The 27222-nt window shown below is 49.9% G+C and overlaps 6 protein-coding genes and 1 non-coding gene across 7 annotated transcripts; 5 read left to right on the forward strand and 2 right to left on the reverse strand.

Annotated features, from left to right (window-relative positions):
* Positions 1 to 718: 718 nt before the first annotated feature.
* On the forward strand, positions 719 to 2534 carry INS49_007469 (uncharacterized protein; the record flags this gene model as incomplete). The annotated part of the gene is made up of 4 exons (XM_043168233.1): positions 719 to 787; positions 873 to 1472; positions 1544 to 2220; positions 2297 to 2534. 4 exons carry the CDS (start codon positions 719 to 721, stop codon positions 2532 to 2534), a joined length of 1584 nt encoding a protein of 527 aa, XP_043016909.1.
* A 1293-nt stretch (positions 2535 to 3827) lies between these two features.
* INS49_007470 (uncharacterized protein) lies at positions 3828 to 5194 on the forward strand (the record flags this gene model as incomplete). Its single annotated transcript, XM_043168234.1, has 3 exons — positions 3828 to 4232; positions 4307 to 4438; positions 4547 to 5194. 3 exons carry the CDS (start codon positions 3828 to 3830, stop codon positions 5192 to 5194), a joined length of 1185 nt encoding a protein of 394 aa, XP_043016910.1.
* A 1180-nt stretch (positions 5195 to 6374) lies between these two features.
* On the reverse strand, positions 6375 to 6468 carry INS49_007471. The gene has a single exon. It is a non-coding gene; the product is annotated as a tRNA-Glu (tRNA).
* A 2851-nt stretch (positions 6469 to 9319) lies between these two features.
* On the forward strand, positions 9320 to 10608 carry INS49_007472 (uncharacterized protein; the record flags this gene model as incomplete). Its single annotated transcript, XM_043168235.1, has 3 exons — positions 9320 to 9484; positions 9535 to 9907; positions 9980 to 10608. 3 exons carry the CDS (start codon positions 9320 to 9322, stop codon positions 10606 to 10608), a joined length of 1167 nt encoding a protein of 388 aa, XP_043016911.1.
* Positions 10609 to 16007: 5399 nt separating this feature from the next.
* Positions 16008 to 17635, forward strand: INS49_007473 (uncharacterized protein; the record flags this gene model as incomplete). The annotated part of the gene is made up of 2 exons (XM_043168236.1): positions 16008 to 16042; positions 16114 to 17635. The coding sequence occupies 2 exons, from the start codon at positions 16008 to 16010 to the stop codon at positions 17633 to 17635; spliced, it is 1557 nt and encodes a 518-aa protein (XP_043016912.1).
* Positions 17636 to 18102: 467 nt separating this feature from the next.
* INS49_007474 (uncharacterized protein) lies at positions 18103 to 21195 on the reverse strand (the record flags this gene model as incomplete). Its single annotated transcript, XM_043168237.1, has 12 exons — positions 18103 to 18195; positions 18274 to 18493; positions 18580 to 18781; positions 18846 to 19021; positions 19074 to 19422; positions 19604 to 19668; positions 19798 to 19829; positions 19885 to 19973; positions 20033 to 20438; positions 20500 to 20787; positions 20870 to 20884; positions 20944 to 21195. 12 exons carry the CDS (start codon positions 21193 to 21195, stop codon positions 18103 to 18105), a joined length of 2187 nt encoding a protein of 728 aa, XP_043016913.1.
* A 3216-nt stretch (positions 21196 to 24411) lies between these two features.
* Positions 24412 to 26639, forward strand: INS49_007475 (uncharacterized protein; the record flags this gene model as incomplete). The annotated part of the gene is made up of 2 exons (XM_043168238.1): positions 24412 to 25224; positions 25284 to 26639. The coding sequence occupies 2 exons, from the start codon at positions 24412 to 24414 to the stop codon at positions 26637 to 26639; spliced, it is 2169 nt and encodes a 722-aa protein (XP_043016914.1).
* Between the last annotated feature and the right edge of the window lie 583 nt (positions 26640 to 27222).

Consider the following 27222-nt stretch of genomic DNA (forward strand, 5'->3'; position numbering starts at 1 on the left):
TTTGAATACTGTACCCTCTGAGTGGTCCACGGGGAAGGATGGCGGGGAGATATGGGTCTTCCCCATATTCTCCGGGTCCAGTGTGGATATTTACAAAACAAGGAGCGCCCACATCTATCCGAGCATTACGGAACTCACGCACAACATAGATGCATCAAAAGCTGGTGAGCGGTCAGTCTGGCAATAGGGTCACATGGGATCCAGTATTACCAGCCACTAATTACACAATGCATGATTCGGTCGGCCGTTGGGAGCCGCAGCCAACCATCGCCCGGAGCCGTTGTGCGGCATTGTAACCGCGGCTTTGTTCCGAATGAGGAATGTCGCGGCACCGGGCCAGTAGGGCGGCGAAGTTGTGCTTGGGGGCTTGGGGCCCCCCGGCTTATGCCAGAAGCTAGTAGCTCGGCCTCACAGTAGGCTGCTGTGGGTTAGATGGTGCTGATCGTGGGGAAGCATGTTTGTTTGAGCTTGTGCTTGGAAGCACTCTGCGTCTGGCCCGCGTCCAGCCGAGCCGGTCTTGGTTTTGGTCCGTCCGGGTTGGCCTCGAGAGGTGGGCGACGAGGGGCGTTAACAAAGGAGAGGGGACGCTGTCTCGGGTCTTGGTCTCGGGATTTTCCTTTGCTTCTTCATCACAGTTGCCTTAATCTGCGAATTTCCGTGCTGTGATTGTCTGAGAAGAAACCCAATTGGTGAAGTCTAATCATCACGACAGGCCAACATGGCTGACCTCTCACTATCTCACATCACCATGTGGCTCGGCATATTAGCCGGCGCCGGCGTGCTCTACGTAAGTCTGAATAACCCAAAGGAATTCGACCGATAGATGCGGAGAAACTGGTAAAAAGAAAAACTTACACTGACGCTTGCGACAGACAACATGCCTCGTCATGTACCGCCTCTACTTCCACCCGCTGGCCAAACACCCAGGCCCGTTCCTCGCCAAGATCACCGACGCCTACATGCTATGGCACAGCTACAAGGGCGACCGGCACCTCGAGCTGTGGCGCATGCACCAGAGGTACGGCCGGGTGGTGCGCTGGGGGCCCGACTCGCTCTCGTTCAACTCGTCGACGGCGCTCAAGGAGGTCTACGGCTTCCGGAGCAACGCGCGCAAGTCGGCCTTCTACGACGCCTTTGTGCACCCGGCGCCCAACACGCACAACTGCCGCGACAAGGAGCTGCACGCCCGGAAGCGCAGGGTCATGGCGCACGCCTTCAGCGACGGGGCCATCAAGGAGATGGAGAGGTACATCCTGGCCAACATCCGGACCTTCTGTGAGCAGGTCGGCAGCCAGGCGAGCACGGATGCCAAGGGCTGGACCACGGCGAAGTGCATGTCCGACTGGTTTGGGTACCTGGCCATGGACATCCTCGGGGACCTGTGCTTTGGCAAGGCCTTCCACATGCTCGAGAGGGACGACAACCGGTTTGCCATCGACCTCGTGGGCACCGCGGCGCACCGGCACCTGATTGTAGGATGACCATCCCCATAGTTCTGACGTACGACGGATGATGATACTGACCTTGGACCACGCCCACACAGTGCGGCACGATGCCCATCCTCAACACCTTCTCCCTCGACCGGCTGCTCTTCCCCAACATCGCGGCGGGTCGGGCCAGGTACATGGCCTACTCGCGGTCGCAGCTGACGGAGCGCACCAAGCTGGGCGACGAGACGGACCGGCGCGACTTCTTCTACCACCTCCTCAAGGCGCGCGACCCGGAGACGGGCCAGGGCTTCACCACGCCGGAGCTGTGGGGCGAGTCGAACCTGCTCATCATCGCCGGCAGCGACACCACGTCCACCGCCCTGGCCGCGACGCTCTTTTACCTGACGCGCAACACGCACGCCTTGAGCAGGCTGCAGGACGAGGTGAGGGGGAAGTTCAGCGACGTCGAGGAGATCCGCCAGGGCGCCGTCCTCAACGGCTGCGCCTACCTGCGCGCGTGCCTCGACGAGGCCATGAGGATGAGCCCGTCCGTCGGCGGCCTGCTACCCCGCGAGGTCCTGGCGGGCGGCATGACCATCGACGGCGTCCCCGTCCCCGCCGGCACGGTCGTCGGCGTGCCGCACTACACCATCCACCACAACGCAGAGTACTACCCCAGCCCCTTCACGTACGCGCCCGAGAGGTGGATCGCGGGGTCGAAGCTGGCGTTTGGGAACGTGGTCGGCGAGGCGGACACGGCTGTGGCGCAGAGTGCCTTCTGCCCGTTCAGGTGGGTTCCTTTCTTCCCCCGGATGTTCCGTGTGTCTGCTCCAACGCGATCAGGGCTGACAATGGTTGTCGCACAGCATTGGACCTCGAGGGTGCATTGGCAAGGGGCTGGCGTATGTCGAGATGATGGCGACGCTGGCGAGGACGGTGTTCCTGTATGACATGAGGAGGGCGGTGGGCGTCACTGACACGGCGGAGGGACAGAAGGGGAGAGAGTGGGGCAGGGACCGGCCGGATGAGATGCAGCTGATTGACACGTTCACGAGCTGGAAGGAGGGCGTCATGGTTGATTTTAGGAGGAGGGATGGCATCTAAAGCGGTCAGTCATTAACAAGCTTGCGTTTTGGAGAGGATTGCTCGTGGTGGTCTGGTGGTATGTGGCTGGCACTGGCTGCTCAGATTGGGACAAGACGAGGAAGCTGTACATACAAGCATTGGCGATGACTTCACTGCCGCTCCAGAATTTCCAATCCTCCCAGTTGCGCTCCAGTCAAAGGCGAGCCCGCTCACGCTGGTTCTCGTTTCGACCCCCAGCCCCGAATCGGTTCCAGTGCCGAGCCTATCCACTGGTGCCCCATTGTTGCCCATCACGAGACCCCGTCGCATTGGCTGGTTCCTGGGCGCCTTTTCCCTTCTGTGGGGAATCCCTGTCCCAGCTCAGGTGTCCCTCGGTTGGTCTCGAGCTCCATGGCGCGCGGAAACCAGCATGGATTGATGCGGGGAATGATAAACATTGACAAGCCCAAGAATACCAAGGCCAAATGGTCCTGGTGTGCTCCAATTCTGATGCTGTGGTCGCCAACGCGTTTTTCCAAGATGGGAATTCCACCGAGCACTTGCCACTCAGGCCCAAAGTCAGTTCATCCGAGTTGGGCGTCTGCACACGCCGGGGAACACGGAGCCGGCAATCTTTGAATTATCCGTGCCTATCTCCAACTTGGCGTCCACGATGCAGGCACAGGCTCTCTTATCTTTGACGAGGGAGATCACCGTTCCCCATGTTGCACTTTACTCCGACATGCCACCTCGGCTGGGCCCGCGGATACGATGGATGGCTATCTATCTGACGCGCAGAGGATCTAACGAGAGACTCCCATCGTCAACATCGATCCATTCAGCCCTCCTCTGCTTGATTACGTAGATTGATAGGTACTCTGCCCTTCCATGCATGACGACGACAACATCCGACCAGCCCCTCGGCTCCGCTCCGCCATTGTCTTCCACTCCTCACGAGGTGGGGATCTGCATTCCCCTGCCCACCGTCCGTGAGCTTCTTGGTCGACCCCACAGACGCAGACCGAGATATCCTACCTCGCCCTGCTTGTCACGCTCGTGTCGGCACACCTCGGGGCGAGATTTATACGCGCTACATCCTGTTATGAAATCACAACCTACCCTGCCCTGCACATCCACCCTCCCAGGAACATGGCAGCCCTCGTGATGATCCAAAATGTAACGTGCCGCGCACTCATAAAAGACATGTTATCTCCAGACCGTCCCCTGCCGGCAGCCATGCATTGTCCTGCAAGGCACCCGCACCCTCGCCCTCGGCCATCTCACCTTGAAAGGCTGCCCCTTGACCAGACGACCAGCGCGTCACCGCCCAACATGAAGTCTCTCTCTGCCCTCGCCGGGCTCATGGGCCTCGCAGCAGCCCAGTCATGGCCAAACACGCCCTTCACTGCCTCGGGTCGTGACATCCTCGACGCCTCTGGGAACGTCGTCACCTTTGCCGGCGCCAACTGGCCCGGTGCGGCAGATGTTATGATACCCGAGGGCCTGCAGTACCAGAGCGTGTCCTACATCGTGTCGAAGCTCAAGGAGATCGGCATGAACGCGGTGCGGTTGACCTACGCCATCGAGATGATCGACCAGATCTACGAGAACGGCGGCGAGGACATCCCCCTGTCGCAGGCGCTGACCCAGGCGCTGGGTGAGGCGAACGGCACGACCGTCTTCGACCAGATCTTGGCTGCGAACCCAGACTTCAGCACCAACATCACGCGATTGGGGGTGAGTGGACGTACCAGATAAAAGAATGCGATGGGCGTCGGGGTAGATGACTGACTTCCCTGTGACCTTGTCAGGTCTTCGATGCAGTAGCTGCAGGATTGGCCGCCAGCGAGATCTACATCGTCCTGGACAACCACATGTCCCAGGGCGCGTGGTGCTGCAACACCGAGGACGGCAACTCGTGGTGGGGAGACACGTACTTCTCCGTCGCCAACTGGACCCGAGGACTGGCCTACATGGCGGAACATGCAAGTCTCACCCTTGGCATCCTCCCTCTCATGCCCCCCCAGCAGCCATACTGACAACACCTCCAGGCCAGCTCGTGGACCGCCCTGACGTCCCTGTCGCTCCGCAACGAGCCCCGCAGGCCCGACAACAACGCCACCCTGGCCGAGACGTACAACTGGCAGAACTGGTACGAGTACGTCAAGGAGGGCGCCGCCGCCGTCAGCACCGCCAACCCGGACGCCCTCGTCATCCTCTCCGGGCTCGACTTCGACACCTTCCTGACGCCCGTCGTGCGCGGCACCGCCCTCACCCCGGGCACGGGCACCTTCTCGCGCGCCGACTTCGCCGCCGACAAGGTCGTGCTCGAGCTGCACAACTACGCCAACAGCGTCGCCGACTGCGCCTCGCTCGAGTCCAGCCTGTACAACAACGGCTTCGAGGCCCTCAACACCACCGCCGACGTCAACCACTTCCCCGTGCTCCTGACCGAGTGGGGCTTCGCCCAGGACGGCGCCACCTACCTCGAGCCCTACACCCAGTGCCTCGCCGAGTACCTGCCCGCCCAGAAGGCCGGCTGGATGATCTGGGTCGTTGCTGGTAGCTACTACATCCGCAGCGGCACGCAGGACTTTGAGGAGACCTGGGGCCTCCTGTCGCACGACTGGAGCGACTGGCGCGACCCTGCGTTTGTGAACAGCACCTTGGCCCCGATGGTGGAGGCGACCCTCTCGTGAGGTGTCCTAACCGCAGTGTAGCTTTTGTAGATTGCAAAATAGCAGCTCCAGCGTTGTAAATATGTATCTGGCATCAAATAACGCAGTGGCCACATGTGACTGACGCCTGACCATGTTAATGAGCTTGCATCGGCTGAGCTGGATGTCATGCTGGTATCGACTCGATCTTTTCGTCACAAGTCGAGCTCATTTGTAAAGCGCACTGCGCTTGTGAACTCCTGGGGATACTGGTTTGGTTTACGGCGTGTACCCCCATCATGGTGTCCTGGTGGTAGCACTGCGAAGATGGCACTCACTCGGCTCCCCCGTCACAGACGACTCTGAAACGAGTGTTCATAGCCTTGATCGTAGGCCAGTTGGCCTATTTACTTCTCTCTTCCTTAGGTAGCCGCATTGCAGCTGCTGATCGCCTGGTTGCTCAGCTCACCCCAATTCTTGCCCTTACGCACATGGAGCCTGTGAACGTTGGTGAGCTTTCAAGGCAACGGCGAGCTCTGCTGGTCGGCCTGTTTCGACTGTATTGTCTTGTGTGGGAATTTCATGTGCTGGGTCGGCTGCGAAATGTATTCGTGGTTCGAAGCTTCCTGTTGGCACTGCCAGGGGGCCAGGGTATGACTGCTCCTCGTTATGACCATTGTTGATGTCCTTGAGAATTTGACGGTGCTTCATCTTGAACACAGTCCATGGAAGATAGCTACACATGATGACCAAGACGACCAGACAGCTGACAACAACTGCGGCTACCACTTCAAACGGCACTGGGCTGATGTGGCCCTTGGCATTTGGTGACGTGGCTGATCTATGAAAAGAGGAACGACGGCCAACCATCGAGGAGGGTTTTAAATGAAATAGCCTTTCGATGTTTCCTTGAACCAATAACCCTAAAGGTTGAGACAGGATCAGCATTGCTTATATCGGGGCAAGTTCAAGTCCTTTGTCTTGCCATGATGGTTGCACAAGCAGGCAGCCGACTCTCGCCCTCCATGGCAGCCTTTCAACCCCCCCAACCCCGTGCTATCTGCCTTGAAACTACGGGTCTCGGAAGGCATATGCTGCCTGGCTGGTCTCGGGGCCACGGGATTCAGGCTTACAATGAGACAGCAAAATTGAAGACGTCTGCTTTGCCAGGCCCCGCGCCTGACATGCATGTTCGAATCGACCTCGAGACTGCAAAAAGTAATATCCACATCGGGGTTTGAACCCGAGTCTCCGGGGAATTCAGGTGTTGCTGCCATTTGAAAGCCCGATATGCTAAACCACTGCACCATATGGATGGAAAACCCAGGGTCCAAGGCCTTCAAGAAGGTGGGTGCGAAGGTGGGTGTTTGCAGCAGTATGGGTTCGTTTGCAGTTGAGGCACCGGGTGGCAACGGCAGGCTGCGTACCTCCTTTTCTCTCTTTCTGTCCCCCCACCCCTCTCCCTCAATACCTGATGCTGCCAGGAATGCTTGAACCCATGTCTTACTCAGGGTCTCCGTTTGCAGCTCTTCCTACACCCGATGTCTCGTGTCCTTGTATGCAAATGAAGCAATCCCAATCACACATCCATACATAATCCATCTCGTTTTGTTTGTACGAATTATCTGTTGATGCTAAGAAAGTAACATGGCTTTTTCACCAGCCCACTTTCTTCGATGGGACGTGTGTGCTGCTATTTTAATTACTCTTAAAGATCACTTCAATTTTGAACCATCATGGACATTACGGACCTTGCTTCATGTGAAGACCGAATGCTTATTGATTCGCTGCCCCCTGAGCAAAAACATTCGTCTGCTTCCGTTCCTTTCAAGATCGAACAAGTTCTAATCCACGAGTTTACAGTGGGCTGACCCCTGGGCTCTTTCAACCCCAAAACTACCACATTGCACGACCCAGTTTTGCCGAGCCTCGTTGCTAAATGTTAACCCCGAGCAAATTGATTAATCACAGAACCGAATAAAGCTTGCGTGAATATGGCCGAGCCGCCGAGCGTCTAACAGGTACGATACTATCTGCAAGTCCAAATCGCACTTTTCATCACAGAGGTTGACGGCCTGTATTCTGAGATTGGAAACTGTCGCATGATCTAACAGCTGCCATTTCGACTTCTGACTGTTTGAAAGCATCGCGGCTTATACATCTCAGCACGGGTATCTGCGTGTTTACAGCAGACAGACGGTATACTATCCTAGCAAAAATTGCCCCCTTGTTGCTGAGTGCACATTCATGAATGGCAATGAGAGGAGAGAGGCTTCTGGGGCCCTCCATGACTGCATTGGTAAAGTTGAGATATATATGATGTAGAGGTGGAAGACAAAGTCCACAGTTTCATTTTCACAGTCTCGCAAAGAATTTCTTTGCTGGGAAAGATTTTGGTCAAATATGTTGTCCAAAATATTGCCGTAAATGGTACGCATCAGATGCACATTCTTGTTCCATCGTCAAATTGACCACCACTTGTAATCACATTGCACTCTGACCCTGGATGGAGCTCGTATTGCACCTATTCGTAGGGTTTCCCATAGTTAAAAATCGAAAGAAAGCAACTGGTTTCAGGGAACCTAGTCACCGGGAGAAATCCGGAGAAAGCCCACATGACGGCTGCGTGAGGCTTGTACTGCGGGAAGGGGGTTGCAGAGGGCGAAAGTCTATCTGAGGTTGGAGGCTCTCTGTAACACTCCTTCGCAGCCAAATGCATCATCCGAGCAGACACCGCCGGGAAATGCGGGAGGCGCGAATCACTTGGCCTTGTGCGTCCCATATTTGGGACCACCAACGGAAGCTTATGTGGTGGCACGCCAAAGGCAGCTGAAAGGGGCTGTCGAGCGCGGGCCGGTCATTGGTGGCGCGGAGTGACAGGTGCATGTATGTGAAACCGTTGGACAGACGAATTTGGTGGGCACTTATTGGTCGCCCTATTCAGGCCATCCAAACGTCAGACGGACTAATCATTGTAACATTACGCATGCCCAGTTCTGAGCTGTGATGTGCAAACTCAATCAGACGGTTGATGTTGGTCGCAGCCGGGATGACGGCTCCCAAGCCGGATTGCTTGCGCAGACTCGTCTTTATTCAGCAGGGGTTCTGAAATTTGGCCATAGTCCACATCCTTGAGATGATGGAGTTAATAGCGGTCCCAGAAGCTTGATTTTGTGTTCTACAGTCGAGTTTAGCCATTTTAGCCTGGTGTTTATGCTCTGATGGTGTCAAGCCTATGTGTGTGGCAGCCCTTGGGAGAGAACAGGCTTCTTCTGGTCCTCTGAAACAACAGCTCGGAACTGTGCCGAGACTCGTCTCGAGTATTCTGTGGTCACGGTCTGCTCGAAATTTCAGTGACCCATCTCCTGAGTTGGTTCTAACTCGTTGGTGATATCTCGCAACCCGAGGTTGCCGAAGCTCCGAGGCTTGCAATCACGGCCCAGAACAGCAGGCGGTGAGGGTCGCGTGGTTCTTTTCAAATCAATGGGCCTCCTGGATATCCCTAGAAATATCACGAGACATACAGTGTGATGTGAATGAAATAGAGCCTTGGACCTAAGTAAGGGACACAATTGGACAGGGCTGAACTATGGGGTGGTGTGCCGGCTCGGGGTGGGAGCTCACTCGCTCGAGTCCAAGGTACCGGGAGACAGGGTGTTTGAGATACCATCATGCCGAGATAAAGGGAATCTGAGATTGATATGAGTATGAGTATCAATCTACCCGAATTGGGCATGCGACATTGCAATGACAGGCACGAAATGATCTGTGATCAACATAACACACAGACGGTGCACGCCACGGACCCAGACCAACGGCCTGGAAGGCTTAGTCTCGCCTTGCCAAGGTTTCCTGCGCGAACCTGACCGAATCGAAAGCAATATAGAGTCCATTTCAAGCATGAACTTTTGATATACCGCTCTGGTGAACATTTCCCGGGGCCGGAGTATAGTTCATCGGGAGTATGGAGGTGGTTTCAGGATCTGTGTGCCAGGTCCGAAGGTTAAATCTGACCCCTTAGGCTTCATCACACCATGCTACTCTTCCCGCAGGCTGTCGATTTGCTTCTTCCACAATGATAAAGGCACAAACTCTCGCCTGTTCGACGACGGGTGGCGCTTCTCTATCAGCGCTGATGGGCCGCCCGTCGTCCTCGCACGCCCCAATATGGCTCCTGATTGGACGAAACTTCCTGGTGATGGCGTGGTATTCCTCGGTACATCACTTTTGTTTACCTTTCTGGGTGTTCTTGCGATTTTGGCGAGAAGCTACACCAGCTGGGCCTGTGCCAAACGATTCCGTCTTGATTACTGGTTGTCTCTCTTCACCTTTGTAAGAAACAGCTCCCCCGACGGACAAGAGCTGGAGCTGAAGTCCGACAGATTCTTCTATGCGTCAGCCAAGCGTTTTTTGTCGTCAGTGTTGTTTTTGGTATCGGAGCTCATGCCCAAGGGCTTCGTCCTCAAGAGATCGTCATAGCTATGCGTACCAGCTGGGTCAACATGATCTCGGCCATAATAGCCATTGTCACTGGGAAGCTGTCCATCATCGCATTCCTGGATCAGATCAGGGGTCGTCATAAGGGCCGACCGTGGTTTCTCTGGTTCATTGGAGCTTCAAACATAGTCGTCAACTCCACGGTTGTTGTCACTATCCTGTTACAATGCTCGCCAGTCGAGAAGATATGGGATGACAGAGTTCCCGGCACCTGCGACGGAAGGTCTTTCAACTTGAAATATGCATATTTTCAAGGCAGTACGTCTTTATCTGATGTCAAGCACCCCTTGTAACGATCAAGCTAATTGAGAGAACTGCTCTTCCTCGCAGGTTATTCTGCTGTCTCGGATGCTGCGCTTGCCATCTATCCCATCTACCTGATTTGGGACCTGCAAGTTGCAATGCGTATGAAGATCGGTCTTTGTTTCCTCCTCGGGTTTGGGCTAATCGCAGCCGCGTGTTCCGCCCTCAAAACGGCGGAGCTGACCAATCTGCAACGGGCCGATGAGGAAGGCGACATGACGTATTTCGTGGGTCGTCTGTCTTTGACCACCATCATCGAGGCCTGGATAGTGCTAGTTGGCGGGTGCATTCCACCATGTCGGCCACTGCTGAAGGCATTCTTGGCCAAGATCCGCGGGACGACGTCTTCCTCGGCCCGCACGTATCCAGGAACTCATCCATACCAGAGGTACGACAAATACGGCTTGCCATTTTCGGCGGCTGGCAGAACCATGACTGGGTCAGGGAAGGCTGTCAGAGCAAACCTGGCCGGCCATGCTTTTACTGGAAACCGCACACGTGTATACAATGACCCCAATGTCGATGCGGCGGCAGAGTTCGAGATGCATGAGAACATCAGAACGAGCCCGGGTGACAGCGACAAGACGTTAGTGCCTCTGAAAGACCCTGACAAGGCGATTGTGATGACTTGGGTAACGGATGTGGATTCCTCATGATACATGTGTTGCTGCGTGGCTGATCGCTGTGGTAGGGAGTTGGCCAACCATGACTCGAATACTAATAAGGCTATGCTCGGGACGGAATGCACTGTCGTGTCCTATCAAATCTCCGACGTGTCTGTATAGAAAGAAACATGGCCATCTACCTAGATAGCCTGATAACCTAACCCCCGAGGCAGCGACCTTTCTTAAAGTCGTGGAGTATTTTATCCCACGGTTCCAGTGGAAGTTAGTGTCGTCCACCTTGATCTTCTCGAAGCCCACAGCAGAAGGGGAGAAGGTCTGCGTATTTCCATCAGCCTATTCAAGTCCCAGAGGGCTGAATAGGTATTCTAGTGGTTGAAACATCTTCGAGATGCGTCATACTTTCCAATCCCGTGTGTAGGCAAATGCAAAAAATCTGGGGTTACAGAGATATACTACCTACCAGGGGGGAGGGGGGTTTCTGACTGGGTTATGCAATGCACTTACATTTTAACATTTAATTAAAATTTCATAATTTTAGCAAAATGTTAATAAAAGGTTATTATAATATTATTAAAAGAAAATTATATTAAGGCTTTAAATTATATTAAAATTAACTTTATATTAATATTAACTTTAAATTAATTAATATTATTATAAATTTATATTAAAAACTTTAATTTAAACCTTATTAATTTTAAGCTTAATTTTATTTTTTATTATTTTTATAATTTATAAATCTTTATATAATAAATAATTAAGCTAATAAAAAGTAATTAAGTAATTAAGTTAAAAATAAGAAAGATTTTTTTTTTATTTTTATATTAAAAATTAATAACATAATTTACCACTAAGTAGTAAATATCACTAAATAGCGGATTTTTCCAACTTTACCCAACTTTTATTAACCATAACACAACGTTAAAGCAAATAAATTAATAAAAAGTTAGCATTAATTAATGCTAATTATATTTAATTCCTTATTTTTAATTAATTTTATTAATTTAAAAATATTAATATAAATGCAATGCTAATTTAAATAAATTAACTTTTAATAAGAAATATATATTTAATGTTAATTAATGCTAATTATATTATTAAAAATGCAATTTATTATAAATTAATAAAATAACTATATTTATATTAATTAATGCTAATTAAGCTAGATTTACTATAATATAATTAAAATTTAATTAATTAAACCCTTTTTTATCTTTTTTATAAGTTCTTGCATTATATTAAATTTCATTATAATTACTATATTATTATTTAATTAATTTATTGCGAATTACCTCCTTAGCATTAACACTTATTTCACTAGCTAGCCGCTTTCCCTTTTATTTCTCTTAAATAAAAGCTTAAGATTTCTTAATAATAAGTGTTCCTTTAAGCTATACTTAAGTTTTTTTAACCCTTTGGCGTTTAGTAAGTATTATATTAGCATTTTAAAGCATATAAATTTACTTGCTTATTATAATAAGTAAATGTATTATTACTTATGCATTCTTTATTAATTAATTAATAGCCTTTATAATTAATATAAGGAAACTCCCTTAATAAGTAAAAATCCTACTTTTAATAAAATTTAATTATTAAATAATTTATTGAGTATTTAATGATATTTAAAACTTTTATTTTTAAGAAGAAATAAGGAGGAATTATATTAAAGTTTATAAATAAATATTAAGCGTAGAAATTATAAAATTAAAATCCTAAGGAGAAATTTTAACTTTTTTAAATATAAACTTAATATTTTTTATTATAAAAGTTTTATTATAGGTTGCCTTAAATATAAGAAAGAACTTAAATTTAATAATATAATTAATAAAAGCTTAAATAAAAAGATTAATCTTATTATTATATATATACTTTAAAGAAAGATAAATATAATATAATATTTAATAGCTAAAGCAAGTAAGATAAATATAGCAATATATTAATAATAATAATCTTATTATCCTTATAATATTAATTAAACTTAGTTAATATATAGCTTTTATAGTTATTTATAATTAATATTTAATAATTAATATTTTTCTTTAGCTTAATATATTTATTAAAATATTAAATTTATTTTAAATTAATCTTATTATTTATTTATTTATTAAAAGTAGGCTTAATAACTTAATTATTTAAAAAACTTAACTTTATTATTTAGCTAGCAAGGTAATAAGTACCTTAAATAATTATAAATAATAAAATTTATAACTTACTTATATTAATGCATTTAATAATAATTCTTTATTTTTAATTATTAAGCTAAATTAATTTAGCCTTTTTATACTTATTAATATATATAATAATTATTAATAAGGCAATTATATTTATTATAAAGCTAATCTTATTAAAGTTATAAAGGTTATTATTAATAATTTAATATTTAGCTATTATATTATAAAGAAGTTTAAATTAATTTTTAATAATCTTTAAATCTTTATAAAGGGCCCTTTAATAATTATAAGGATAATTAAACTTAGTTTTTAAGCTAAATTATAAATTTATAAAGCATTAAGCTTAATATTTACTTATAAGCTTATTATCTTAAAATATTAATAAAAGGTTAGCTATATTTTCTATATTAAAAAGTTATAAAGAAAATCCTTAGGCGTTTTAATTAATAATATATTAAATAAGTATTTACTCTTTAATTAAATTAAGTTTATATTATTTAATATATAATTCTTTAAAACTATATTATTAATTTATTTTATAATATAAAGTTATTTTAAAAATATTAAAGATCTTAATAGCTTAAGCTATAAATAAGGGTTTAATGCAATTTTTTTAAAATATTAAATAACCTAAATAATTAAAAATATTTTATCTTCTTTAAATAAAGAATATATATTTTTATTATTAATTTCTTATGCATTAAATATTTAAATAAGTAAATTAATATAAGATTAATATAAAAATTAAGAATGCAATTAATATTAAAAATAACCTATCTTATTAAAATCTTAATAATTTTTAATTACATTATATTACTTTTAGCCCTTTTAAATTAATAAAATTAATTAAAAATAAGGAATTAAATATAATTAGCATTAATTAATATTAACTTTTTATTAATTTATTTACTTTAACGTAATATTATAATTAATAAAAGTTAGGTAAAGTTAGAAAAATCCGCTACTTAGTAATATTCACTACTTAATGGTAAACTATGTTATAATATTAATTTTTAATATTATATTATAATATATTAAGAATAATTATATATTAATAATGTATAAATAATGCAATATATATATAAAAAAAGCATGTCAGAACCTTAATTGCATATCACTATTATGTCACTATTCCATTGACATACTGATGCGATGTTAACAAAAAACCCCCCTCCCCCTGGTAGGTATCCGGATAGCGCCAAGATGGACCAGCCCAGTTACGTGATGGGACTCGAGTCAGTTGGCCCAACTCACGGAGTCGGAAGCTATCACTATGAATCGAAACTTCAAAATGCCCCTTGATGCAAGATGTGCGCTATGTAGCGCTCTAAGGGGGGGGGGGATGCCGGTTTTCATATCCTTGTTACACCACCACAAGAATTATACCAGGTTGCAGACAACTGGTGATGGGTGCTGGACGTCGATCGTCTGCCCAATATGCTTACAAACATCGATCTAACCGTCTTTGCTTATTACCCCAACTCTCCGTCTCCGTGTCAGGGAAAAGTTTGGTTGCTTCAGGAGTTACGCATGATTCGAAAACCAGCCGAGCCTGGCGCGGACGACAACACCTGGACCGTCAAAGGTCTGCCATCTGCCGAGCTGCAAACTTCCAATGTTGGCTCAAACCCGCCATTGCACCGTGGTCAGAATCGATATCGAGACAGTGAGACGTTGCATTTTCAAACATGCCCTTGATTGTTATGACTCAACGGTCGTCATCGCGACTTGCAGCCTCCAGTGATTGGCTTCGTAAGGTGCCCCTTGTCTGTTTCATGCAAGCGAAAACACGGTTTCCACTCTAGCTTCTGACGACGGGTAGACTAATAATCGACAAGCTGCGAAGCTGTCACAGGGAGCTTTCCCAATGAGCTGCCCCATAGAAAGCTGATGTGGGGGCCAAGGCTCAATCAGCCTGACGTACTATTAAAGACAGCGAGGAGCACACGTGGCCATGTTGTGCCCCTTTTCCTCGCAGCCAATGGTCCGTACTTGGACGGCACACTGACAAAAATAATAACGAGGCCATGATCGGGGAGAGATGGCTCATCTGTCCCTCGGAGGGTCGGCATTGAACAAGCCCTGGTGACAGCCAGCCGTAGCAAAAGCTCGGATGACTGAGCTAGTGAGCATCAAATCGACCAAGGGTGCATATGCCAATGCAAAGGACGGCTGTGGAAGCACCCCCATCACTGCCCCAAAGAAGAATCCCCGGACTCAGTTGGCTGGTTCCCGAAAGTCGCATTGAGCTTTATTACCTCCGAATCTGAGTCAGGATTCGAGATGCAAGTGATTGCTGGACCGAAGCCCTCTAGCCATATCCTTCTCCGCGGCCACGGCTGTTCTAGAAGCAGTGGGCCTCAAGATGCGGGCGCGGCGTTTCGAATCCCCTTCTCATGGCACATGCCGCGAGTGGGAACATGGATGGTGGATGACTGTGGGCCGATCTTGATGAGGGGGATCTTCGGGATCGGATCTGATTAGACGAGGACCCAGAACACACCTAGGTAGTGTACAGTACGAACAGAGGAGGGCTGAGGACCATGATGGTCCCCCTCACGGGCACGAGATTTGGCCCACCTCGGTCCCTTCTGCGCAAAGGAAATGAATGGCTTGGCTCGCTTTACACGCGTGTGTTCAGGTAATGGCTGTGGATGTCAAAAGCCAGGAGCCACCCATCAACTAAGCTGCCGAAACAAACCAATCCATCCCGGCACTCACATGTGCAGCTGCAACTGCTGGAAAGTCTGCCCGTCTCAGCCACGGCACTAGTCCCTGTCTGCCTTGGCCCGAGCTGCCCATGTCGACGTTGGGGACGGGACAAAAGCTAATAAGCCGTCCCACACAGCGCCGGGAACCCTTACCAAGGGCCTACCACTACTACTCCGTACTACTCCACAGCGTGGAGTCCACGCCGGGTGATTCGAAGCCTATTTTAAGACAAGATTGACAGGCAGGGGAGAAAGCTTAAATCTCTCAAATGCCCCGTCTTGCCCGACGACAACCCGCCTCCCAATGAGAGGGCCTCATGCCTCAATAATTAATAATCTATGCGGCCTCTAAACGCGCATAACCACTTCCACGCCCCCCCAGCAAGTGTCATCACTTTCGTGGCGACGACCTCCAGCAGCCATGGCTTCTAAGCAGTCTGAAAATACCTCACGGGTACGGCCTAAACGAACGAGGGCAAAATTCCCTAAAGTTCGTACCGGCTGTCTAACATGGTGCGTACCTACTAATTGATCCACTTCCGTGTCCGTAATGAATAAATCTAATGTCGCTCTTCGCAATAGCAAGTAAGTGCTGCCCAGACATCCATTTGTTGTCCTCAGTCGCATCGTATCTACTTGAACCAACACGTCCGCAGGATCCGGCACAAGAAATGCGACGAGGCGAAACCATTCTGCCAGCGCTGCCGGGACAATGGGTACAAATGCGATGGCTACGAACAGCCTCAAGAACCACGGTGTCCAAAGAAGAGGCCACAGCCAACGCCGACGTCACAGGCCGTGATTGCCTCAAGACAAGGCGTGGAACTGGTCCATGCGTTTAACAACCTCGGAAGTGTGCACGGCAGCCCACCGGAAAAATCCCTTTTTCTTCACGCCAACCACTGCACCATCAAGGACCTGATCGGCTTCTCTACTTCTCTGTCCGGTTTCTGGCGAGACTATGTCTTGCCGATTGGCCATACAATAACCCCAGTCAGGCATGCTTTGATCTCTCTGGGCGCCTCACACAAGTCGTTCCTGTTGAGGCGCTCCCCCGGCATGCCGCCCACAGAGACGCTGAGCTATGACAACCTCGCCATCCAGCAATACAACAAGGCAATAACTGACCTGACCCCGATCATGAGCAATCCTTCTCCACTTGACATCCAAGCAATCCTCATCTGCTGCCTGATCTTTGTCTGCATAGACAATCTGAATGGGCGTCACGCCGTGGCCATGAGGCACCTGCGGGCTGGAGCCGACCTCCTGACCTCGATGCAAGACCCGTCGCCCTCGCCCGTCTCCCCTGTTGAGGAAGCAACCACGCCCGGCCAGCTCACGACGAGGACGAAGTGCGACATCAGTACCCTAGGCGGCATCTCAGACATGTTCGAACGCCTCAGCCTCGATGCTTCCATCCTTATGGAGGACCCGCCTGTCCACCGCCAAAGCTTTCGCACCTTCACCGCTGACGACGCCGAGCGGCCTTTCCTGACCTCTTCTGCAGCTCGCGATGAGCTGCGCAGAATCGACGTGGAGTTCCACGAGCTGTGGTGCCCATCCGACAGTGACAGCTGCTGCACGGGATCGCCGGATAGCAAGTGCGGGCAGGTTGGCGAAAAGCCATGCGCAGAGATAGGGCCGGACGATCCCGGGTTCCGGAGGATCTGTGATCGGTTCGACAGCTGGCTTAGGCGGTTCGACCAATACCTGGAGAGCATCAACCACACACCAGCCTCCGACGGCGAGTTCAACGAGGCGATGGTGTTGACACTTCACCGGCAGATATGGCTGGCCTTGCTGAAGCAGGGCCCGTGCTGCGATACCCCCCTTGATCGGAAGGACTTCGAAGACATACTGCATCAGGCCGACCTCGTGATCCCGATCGTCAGCACCGGCACTCAACCGGTGTTCACGTTCGAGGCGGACACGATCCCTCCCGTATCGTTTGTGGCTTCGTTTTGCGATGATGACGATCTCAGATGGAGAGCCATTGCCATGTTGAGGACGATCAACCGGACCGAAGGTGCATGGGACAGCCAGAGGATGGCCGACTTGTGCGAGACAGAACTCGTAACTGGGATGTGCACGGGGGAGAACTCGCCATCCGGAGTCATGGACTGCCAGGGTCTTTGTGAAAAGGAGCGAGAGCGATGCAGAAGTGATTGTCCCGAATAGTGCGACCAGATGACACAGACATGTGGTGTAAGCGTGTTGGCCGTCGGCGGCATTGCACATGTACAAAAGAATTAGACCCAACAAAATTTGTGGCAGGCGATATGAATATCAATCTCCACTCGTAGACGAGGCATAAGTCGAGTATTGGAGGGATGTCTTACAGATTTTTACACGGGATCTCACCATGGGTGACTCTATTTGACGAAACAATAAATTGAGTCAAATTTAAATACGAGAGGTAAACTGAGCCTGCGCGATCAGGAGCAGCTGAGCCACCCTGAGATGTGCGTGCCAGTCGACCAACACGTCCGGACTACAGAAGCCCATAAGAAGTGAACAAACCAAAGACCTCAAACCAGCCTTCCCAGCATCGAATGCCATCAGGCTGAATGAACAGAAAGGGATTGTGCCTCCAAAAATACATAAAGCCTGTTGTTTCCTCGAACATGTATCAACAAACACCGTGTTTACCCAATGCGATTAGGCCGTGTCCCATCGTACGGAAGCTTGTGAACAGCAAGCGTCCCATTCAAGGCCTGGACCTTGGGGTTGAGCTGAGCCTGTGATGTTTGGCTTGTGTCAGCAAGAAACCCAGTCAGGCGATCACTGGAAACATGGGAAATGCACACCGGATCTACAGAACAGGTCACGGGCTTCGCCCCAAAGTCCGTGACAGAGCCGTTTCCTCCGCCCGCGATCCTCTTGATGCGGACCTGTTGCGTCGTCGCGCGCGACGGGTCTCCTGGCAGGTAGTTGAATGGCTCGATGGTGATGGCTGAGTGGGCGGTCGAAAACACCGTGTTGGGCAGATCGCCGGTGTGCGGCATGTGGTGCATCCCCAGGTTAAACCAGACGACACTGCAGATTTTGTTAAGGACTTGTACTGCCTCGGCACGGGGGAAGATAAGCCAACTCCGGAGGAAGGGGAGACAGAGTTTTCTTACACGTCTTGCTGGTCGAGGGACTCGCCGTCAAAGTACTTGGCGAAATTCACTACTGGATCTGCTGGATCAAGTATATTATATGGGTTAGATGCGCGGGCTTCCGTGTCCTTTTGCTTGGTTACGTAGAAGTGGTGGTCTGCGTGGTTCACGGAGTTCTGGGCGAGGGACGAGTTTTGTATGGTGAGGGCAGCGACTCCAGCTGCTAAGGTCATTCGGAATATCTCATTAGTACGTCTTACCCATGATGGTTAATCACATCAACTTACCGGGCATGATCCTGTACCCTGGAGCCTCGCCATACTGATTCTTGGCATCCTTGTTGACGATGGCGTACATTGCGTTGCCGTTGGGTGTCCAGTTGATCTTGGCCTCATCCTCAGTGGCGATGAATGACTTCTTGGCCTTCATGGTGTTGCGCGGCTTTCCATCGTTCCAGACGTACCTGCCAGCAGTTAGCATTGCCCGCAGCGCCGTTCGGTCACACCAAATCTTACGTCTCGGTGGTAGGCACAAACTCGACCTTCTGCAAGGAGTTCTTCTCGCCAAGAATGTCAAAGTCTGCCTTGAAGGTGAGCACATGGTCATGCATGGATCCAGACAGATTATCGTGGATGTTGAACCCGTAGTCCCCATTCCTTGCAGAGGCTCCGCTCTGGATGTAGCCCGAGGCTCTGATTGCAACATTGATAGAGCCGTCCATACGAAACTCGTATGTCGTTTGATAGTCGTAATTTCCTACTGTAGCCACCGAGCGAAGCTTGAACGCGATGTTCTTGGTGATGCTGGTGAAACCGGGCCCAGAGTGTCTCTGAATAGGCGAGTCCTCATTCGTTTCAAAAAGGCCTGTGGCAGATGTCAGAGCATGGATCGTTAGTGAAACCCAAGACAACACTTGCAGATCCCATTCGGCTGGGTGTTCCTTGTGGTCCCATCCATATATGTGGTGTCCATGTACGTAGAATAAGCTGGACAATCATAACCTGTTCTCCCGTCAGTTTTTTGTTGAATCTACAGTAGCGTAGACCAGGTGATTTACCGTTGATCAGGGAGATTATGCTGGACCCGAATCCATACATCGTATCGAAGTAGCTGGGCAAGTAAGCGCTTGTAAGTCCACTTCGAGAGTAAATAACCTACCATGTGCCAGATTGGATTGGATCGATTCCCCTGCATGAAATGAGCGTCGTTCCGTATGTTATGATGAAGGTGATTTCTTACGCATAATGGACTATGGCCTCCTCCATGCCAAGCTGGGCAGTGTGAGCTTTCCCCTCAGAAGTTGAAACGATGAGGGATGTTACACACCTCGTAAATGATTCGCTTGCCTTTGTACTTGATATCGAACAGCCTGACTCCCATGTCGTGGCTGACGGCAACATAAAAGCTGAAATCCACTGTGGTATTGTTTGTCAGCCACTATCGACAGAAGTACCGGGAGGTGGCTGGGACCTACTCCAAGAAACGAAGTTCTCTTTTGTATCCACAGAGAAGCGCTTCGGGCCGGGCTGGACGGACACCGGCGGCGGGAGCTCGTCGAACGGCAAGGCATCTCCAACCTTTTCGAGCTGCGCCCACGACCCATCGACAACCATCCCCAGCTTTTCGAATCCTGGTTTCGCCAGGGCGGCTTTGAACTCCTCGATGTTCTTGTAGAACACATTGTTGTATAGCCACCCTGTGATCTTCCACTTTGAAGGATCACGCCCAGTCCGGTCACTTCTCACATAGAGACCTTGCGGTAGCAAGGTGTATGTGTCAAACGCGCCAGTTGACCTGCCCGTGAAACCTTGCCAAGTCGTAACCTGGCCGTTGTCCACTCCGGTAGGGGAAACCGTTGCGAGAGTGAAGCTGTTGACGTCCTAATGGCCACAGTCAGTGTAAAAAAAAAACACTCATGCAAGATTTGGGAGCGTGACATACCATGTTCCACAGTGCCTTTGTGATGTCAGCAGCTTGCGACACTATGCTGCTTGTGAGGTTGTCTGCATCAGTGTCCGAGTCATAGACTCGAAGCTTCTTGCCCGGAGGGCGAGTTGACAGGAAGGTGAGTGGCCTAGCCTGGGTCTGATTTCCCTTCGCCATAGGCCCGACAATGTACTCCTGGATGTATGGCTCCTGGTAATTGCCAAACGCCAGAGTCGCACGAGCATATCTCTGTGGAGCAATTCCTCCCCCAGCCAGGAACGGGAGGACGTCAGTCTTGTTAGGCTGTAGGAGATCAATTGAAAGGCTTTATACGAAGTCAGTATTCACGTTCTTGGGTAGTTCAGTTTCAAGGATCCATATTTACAGCGTGTTGTCCCAACTATTCAGCCATGCTTGTCAGCTTAAATGCCCAAAGAATGAGAAGGGTACGGTGGGAACCTTCCTTCCACCATCGAGGGTCAAGTTTAACTCCTTGGACTTGTATAGGAAATCGAGGGCATCAGCCATTTCCTGGTTCGTCAAGCCCGCCCAGATGTTCTGGTGAGGTGCGCCCACGGTGGGCTGGGTGGCCTGGCAGCCTCCATCGCCCGCCTGTCGTGCCAGGAGAGCAGGAACACTATGTCCCAAGGTCGCAGTGGCCAAGGCCAAAGGCCCAAGTATCGGCAGGAAAAATGAAGGATTTCGTCCCATGTCCGGCAATCAAAGGGATCCGGTAAGCGATGGTGAACAAGGATACAAGCGAGAGGCGTCAACCAAGAAACACAAAAAGGTCCAGAGAACGAGAGCGAGTGAACCTTGATGAGATTGTCGACAACACCTACTGAGTCCACTCAACCTATTTAAGTGCGTGGGCCATGATATAAGTCCGCCCATAGTACTGAAGTCTGAAGTCTACCGTCCCTATTCAAATGAAATGCCTAGTGCATATAATCAACTAGGTTTGAGGGGATTTACGAGGGGTAGGTGCTTACATCCCTTCCTTTCCTCCCTTTCCTTCTTCTCTTTTTTTGCCTCCCTTTGCTTCTAATGTTCAATATTACCCATGTATCCATCACAGTCTGTGGGGTAATCAAAGTCTTCCACGTGAAGGCATCACCATACTACGCTGTCCGCCAAACTTACCCTCCAGAGTGGGTTCAGAATCTACGGCACCGCAATTGGTTGGCCGTTGCGGATCAATCTGGCTGCTGCGCTCAGTGCTGCTCTTCGTGTCTGCAATTAGCGGTGACCAGACTACCACCCCGGGGAGATATCATATGCATCTCATCAATACAACCGTAACAGCCGGTAGCCCATGCACCAAGTTCTACTCTCATTTGCAATCAATCGTATCGTTTTGGCGCTAGTGAGCTGCACAACACATACCACACCCTTTTTCCTCCTCACTTCGTTTTTCAACTATTTTCACCTTTTACATAATAAATATACCCTTAATCTAAATATACCTTATATTAAAAGATAATTACTTTTTTTTTAATTCTTTTAATATTTATTTAAGAAAGGTAAAGAAATTATTTAAGGTATAAGGTATATTAATTTTTAATTTTAAAGATAAATTTAAAATTTTAAAAAAAAGGTGTTTTTAAGTAAATTTAAGTATAATTACCCTTTATTTATAATAATTTTAATATAATTCTTAAATTTCATTACTTTTTATTATTCTTTTAAATTTAACTTTAACTTAAGTTATTTTTAATCTTAATTTAAATATACCTTATACTTTTAATACTTTCTTTTCCCTTTTTAAATTTATATTAAAAGAATTAAAAAAAAGCAGCTTTCTTTTAATATAGGTAATTATTAAATTAAAGCTATATTAAGAAACTTAAATAAAGTGCGATTAAAAAAGGGTGTGATGTGTGTTGTGCAGCTCACTAGCGCCAAAACGATACGATTGATTGCAAATGAGAGTATACTCCGCAGCCAATCAGGTATTTCGTGGCCCCGGGCTCCTCGACCGCCTTGGCGCCTTGGCATCTCTCAGCCTTGCCTTTGGGTCGGCCCGGTCACTCTCGATCAGCACGACAGGGATGGTCCGAGCACTGCCCCGGGTGGTTCTCTTGCGTGGTTTGGTGCATATATGCATACCACCAACCCCGCTCTCTAAATTGTGGACTGTTCTGCCCCTGAATCTTTACGGTAGGACATAGTCATTCGGCGAGCTGCATGCGGCGTGGACGAGTGGCCAAGTCGCGGCGGAGTCACCGCTTGTTCTTTGGAGATGATCAACTTTCCAAAATGGCTCGATATGCATGTGCATGTAATCTAGCCCCGTATCACAAGTCCTCACCAAGACGGCATAGCCACCCCGGCATAGCTGAATCAATGGACAGTGATGTCCGGAGATTACTCGGCTTGCCGACACTACCCCTACTGCATCCTGCCTGAGTAGATTATTCAGTCGTCTGTGATATCTCGTACCGTTGACTGCGCCAGATCAAGTTCTCTAAGAGAGTCATAGGCAAAAGATCTGCCGTCCCCTGAATTTTCCGGATACCTTTGGCGTCCTTGCCGATGACTCTCACCTGTAGACGATGTGTGATTTTTCGATCGGTCTGGCGAGCCTTGGGCTGGCCCGCAGAAACACAGCTGCGAAAGGCCCATTAAGTCCTCCAGACCGGTATATTAGGCATGATTGGCACATTTCGGATGCCTACCGCTTTGACAGCAATCTACTGGTGCATATGAGACCATGTCAGTCTGTCAATGAGCCAGGGAACCGGCCTGTTATCCTCTGACCTGAGAAGCGCAGACATCGTGGAGATACTGACATAAATGTCTTTGTTCATTTGGACTTTGGTGTCAAAAAAGTTGACGTTCTGACACGTACCAAGTCGAGAACCAAAATGGCCAGTCCACATGTGCAGTCAGGTCTCAGCCATCAAGCGTCTCATGGGAGAAACACAGCCGGTACGAGTATCTCTCGATGCCGTCATGGTAGCGGGACATCTTGTTCGTGGACTTGGCGTTGTATAGACTCTCCCAGAAGGATACATGCGCAGGGAATGGAAACACTTGCAGTTGTGCCATCCCATCATGTTCGGATCATTCCACGTGCCTCGTTCAGGCTTCCAATGTTGATAGCCTCGAAGGCCTTCAAACATGGACCGAGACTGCGACAGCCATGGAAAAACCATACATGGATCAAAATAGCACGGAGGTGAGTAAATCAGAGTCTAATGGGCTTGAGTGCTATTTGCAGTTGTGAGATATCTGCCAGAAAGGGCGTCTCGCGGGTAAAGTCAAGGAAGAAAATGGCCGTCTCTGCTTTAGGCATAGCCTCGGTTAGATACAGGTACGTATTTGGTTGACGAACGACGGCCGGGACCGATAAGATAAGACACGGAGGGTGTCAGACCAGATAGTGGACCGTGCATCGTCCTCACGTCGTCGCGTCTTCCTTTGTGAACTTTCAACATTCCTCCTCCCACCTCTCCTATTGTTTGGCTATTGCTGCGTCGGCCGTCATCCCAACTCGCCCAGGACAATGAGGCCGTCAGCTATTAAATAGTACTACCCCGCCATTTGCACCCAATGGTAGCTCCTGAAGCTCAGCAAAAGGCAAAAGATGCGAAATGACCATCTGCAAGTTTTACCAGCAGGGTAACTGCAGATTTGGCAGTAGGTTTCCCCAGCTTGCACTCAGTTCCCCTGCGCCTCTCCTCCCTTTGACGACCTTCTGCCACCCCAATCCCATCCCTCGAAAGCCAGCAGTGAGCACTGTACATTCCTCGGTCTTCGAAAGTTCTCCTGGGGCCCAGACCTTGAACCATTCCACCTGTGTGAGACCTCATGCTGCCAACCCATCGCATCGGCCTGTTCGATACTGTACCTCCTCCACCAGCGAGTTGAGTCGAGGCGAAGCGGGTCGAAACAATCGAAACGAAACAACCTTTGACGACCGCGATGGCTGCCCTCTTAGTTGACGGCCGTCCCGCCGTCCGCAATGCGCCGATCCCGTTCCTTCTCAACAGCGTGAAGAAGCCCAGGCCTCAGCCTCTCGACCTGTCGTCCCTCGCCCTCGCGACCGATACCAGGACGAGACCGCTCTCCGCAAGGGACGCCAATGCGCGGTCACCCCATCCCTTTGCCACGGCACAGTCAACCAGCTCCAACCACCAGGGCAGCTGGCCTGCTCCCGCCGCCGCCGTCACGGTCGAATTGGACATCTGGAGTCCTATCGTCGGTTCTGCGCGAAGCCCTGCGACTCTTGGATTCCCTCGCCAGGCCGACGGCACCAGCATGCAGCTTGACACCCCAAAGACACCCAATGCGCCCGTGACGTTCCTCAGCAGATTCAAATCACAGTATGCTAACTCGTGCTCCGTCTTCCAAGACAATTGCAGGTTCGAGCACCCCAGCGCAAATGGCTCTGCCAGCGCGAACCCCTTCAGCGTGCTCTCGGGCAATTCAAACAACAACAACAACAACAACAACAACAACAACAACAACAACAACAACAACAACAACAACAACAACAACAACAATCGCGGTGGATTTGGGAGACAGCCGGCAGCCCAGCCCAATCAGTTCTCGCTGAGCAAAGATACAATACAGAAAGATCTCGCAGAGGAGAGGCCATCATGGATCCTGTCAGCCTACGGCCCTGGCCGCGATGCGCCCGAGCAGCTCTGGGGCGGTTACCCAATAGAGCAAAGTTTCGAGGAGATCAGACTGCACTACATGATGGGAGAGGCCTCTGGCAATGCGCAGGGCGCGGTATGTCCTGCTTCGCACCCAAGAACAAGCCACGGCAAATGTGCTAATTTGTCTACCAGCTGAACGAGATTCAAGGCCTCTGGGGCCAAGCGCAAAGCAAGATCCAAAGCGCACTTGGTAACCTTGATGGAGCTATCGACTTCGTCCTACAGTCGCAGAACAGCCATCCGAACCGCCACGATGTCTGCCAGGCACACTCGTCGCCCAGCACTGGCGAATTTGCTGTCGGCAATCGCCCCGTCGGCCTCCAGCCAAGTCGGCCTACCAATGCCTTCTCCGCCCCGGCAACAGGCGGCGCCTTTGGTCAGCCATCCGCACTTGGACAGAACCCAAACCCTTTCAGCACCGCCGCCGGTGGCGCCAGCGGTAGCTCGCCATTTGCACAACCCACTGCGCCAGCCCAATCTTCAGGTTTTGGCCAGCCGTCAGCTTTGGGCGGTGGGAGGAGTGCATTCGGCCAACCGTCAGCGCTCGGCGGAGGAAGTGCTTTTGGCCAGCCTTCGGCCCTTGGTGGCGGCAGCGCCTTCGGCAAGCCTTCGGGTCTTGGACAGACGGCAGGAAGTGGCTTCGGCCAGCCCTCAGCCCTGGGCCAGTCAGCCAGTCCCTTTGGTGCTCCCAGTTTTGGTCAACCGGCCCAGCCCTCCCAACCTGCGCCGTCTGGTGGCTTTGGTCAGCCTTCGCAGCTAGGCGCGAAGCCAAACCCGTTTGCCTCCGGCAGTACTGCGCCCTCTTCCAGTCCCTTCGGAGCGCCTGGTGGAGCGGGTAGCAACCCGAGCCCCTTCGCAGCTGCGCCGACCGCCAGCAGCAATCCCTTCGCACAGCCAGCGCAGCAGTCGGCCACGCCCGAAGTGTCCATGGACGCATCTGGCCCTTCGGTGGCCCCGAATCCTTTTGCACAAGCAGGTCAACCAGCAGCAGCTCCAGCAAACCCATTTGGCCAGCCGGCGCAACCTGCGGCATCGAACCCCTTTGCCCAGACAACGCGAGCAAGCAATGGCTTCGCGGCAGCGGCCCAGAAGCCTGCAGGCGTGGCCCCGGGAGGCGCCAATCCGTACGGGCCAAACGCGACCAGGCAGCACCCGCCTTACGACAGCTACGCCAGAAAGGCATCGTCGGGCCACCTGTTGTCGTTCAAGGGCAAGCAGATCACATATAAGGAGATGGGGGAGAAGGGAGAGGCGCCGAAGCAGGTGCCGGGCATTCAGAACTTTGACCGCAGCTGGACCAAGATCTGGTTCCCGGATGGCCCTCCGCCGTACTACAAGGACACGGAGCCTAGTCGGGAATACACGGACGGAGAGAAGGCAGCATACGAGCAGTTCGTCTCCACCGGCCGGTTCACCCTCGCGGGTGCCGGCGGTCATGGCATGCCCGAGGCGCCGCCAATGAGGGAGTACTGCACATGGGACCTGTGAAGCGGTGAAAGACAAGCAACACCACCAGCGCAACGCACAATCTTGCTGCGATCGAAGCAGCCGTTGACCCACATTGGAAATTGTTGCAAGGACCAGCTGCTGGTCTGGTATTTGGGCGTGAGCATTCAATCCTATGGCGTTCGAAAAACACCGCAGATGCATGCATGAAAGGTATTTGGTTTGGCAGCCGGCGTTTTGAAAGAGGAAGTCCGAATGTGTATGTATGTGTGTTTTCACATATACGTACAGGAGGCCGAACAAAAGCAGCTTCTTTGCATATTTCGAGGCTGCCATGTGGTAGTGGTCAGAGGCCATGTTCGTCCGGCATACAGGAGGCGTTTTTAGAAAGGCGACTGGCATCTGTTGCCATACAATAGCAATACAATCTTATCCCCAGCTACAGGCGTCAGGGATACTGAACTTCGGGCTCCTTATGATTCTCGAGTGACGACCACACACCGCCACTCTCGCGAGCTGCGCAATGTCTTACTCCCCGCGGCTACGGCTTTCTGTTTGATTTAGCAGTAGAGGAATGCTCGCGGGCGTGACCGTGGCTATACACTGTGGCAAGGCCCATGTCCAT

This window comes from Diaporthe citri, assembly GCF_014595645.1.
Source record: "Diaporthe citri strain NFHF-8-4 chromosome Unknown scaffold_20, whole genome shotgun sequence".
NCBI classification, from domain to species: domain Eukaryota; kingdom Fungi; phylum Ascomycota; class Sordariomycetes; order Diaporthales; family Diaporthaceae; genus Diaporthe; species Diaporthe citri.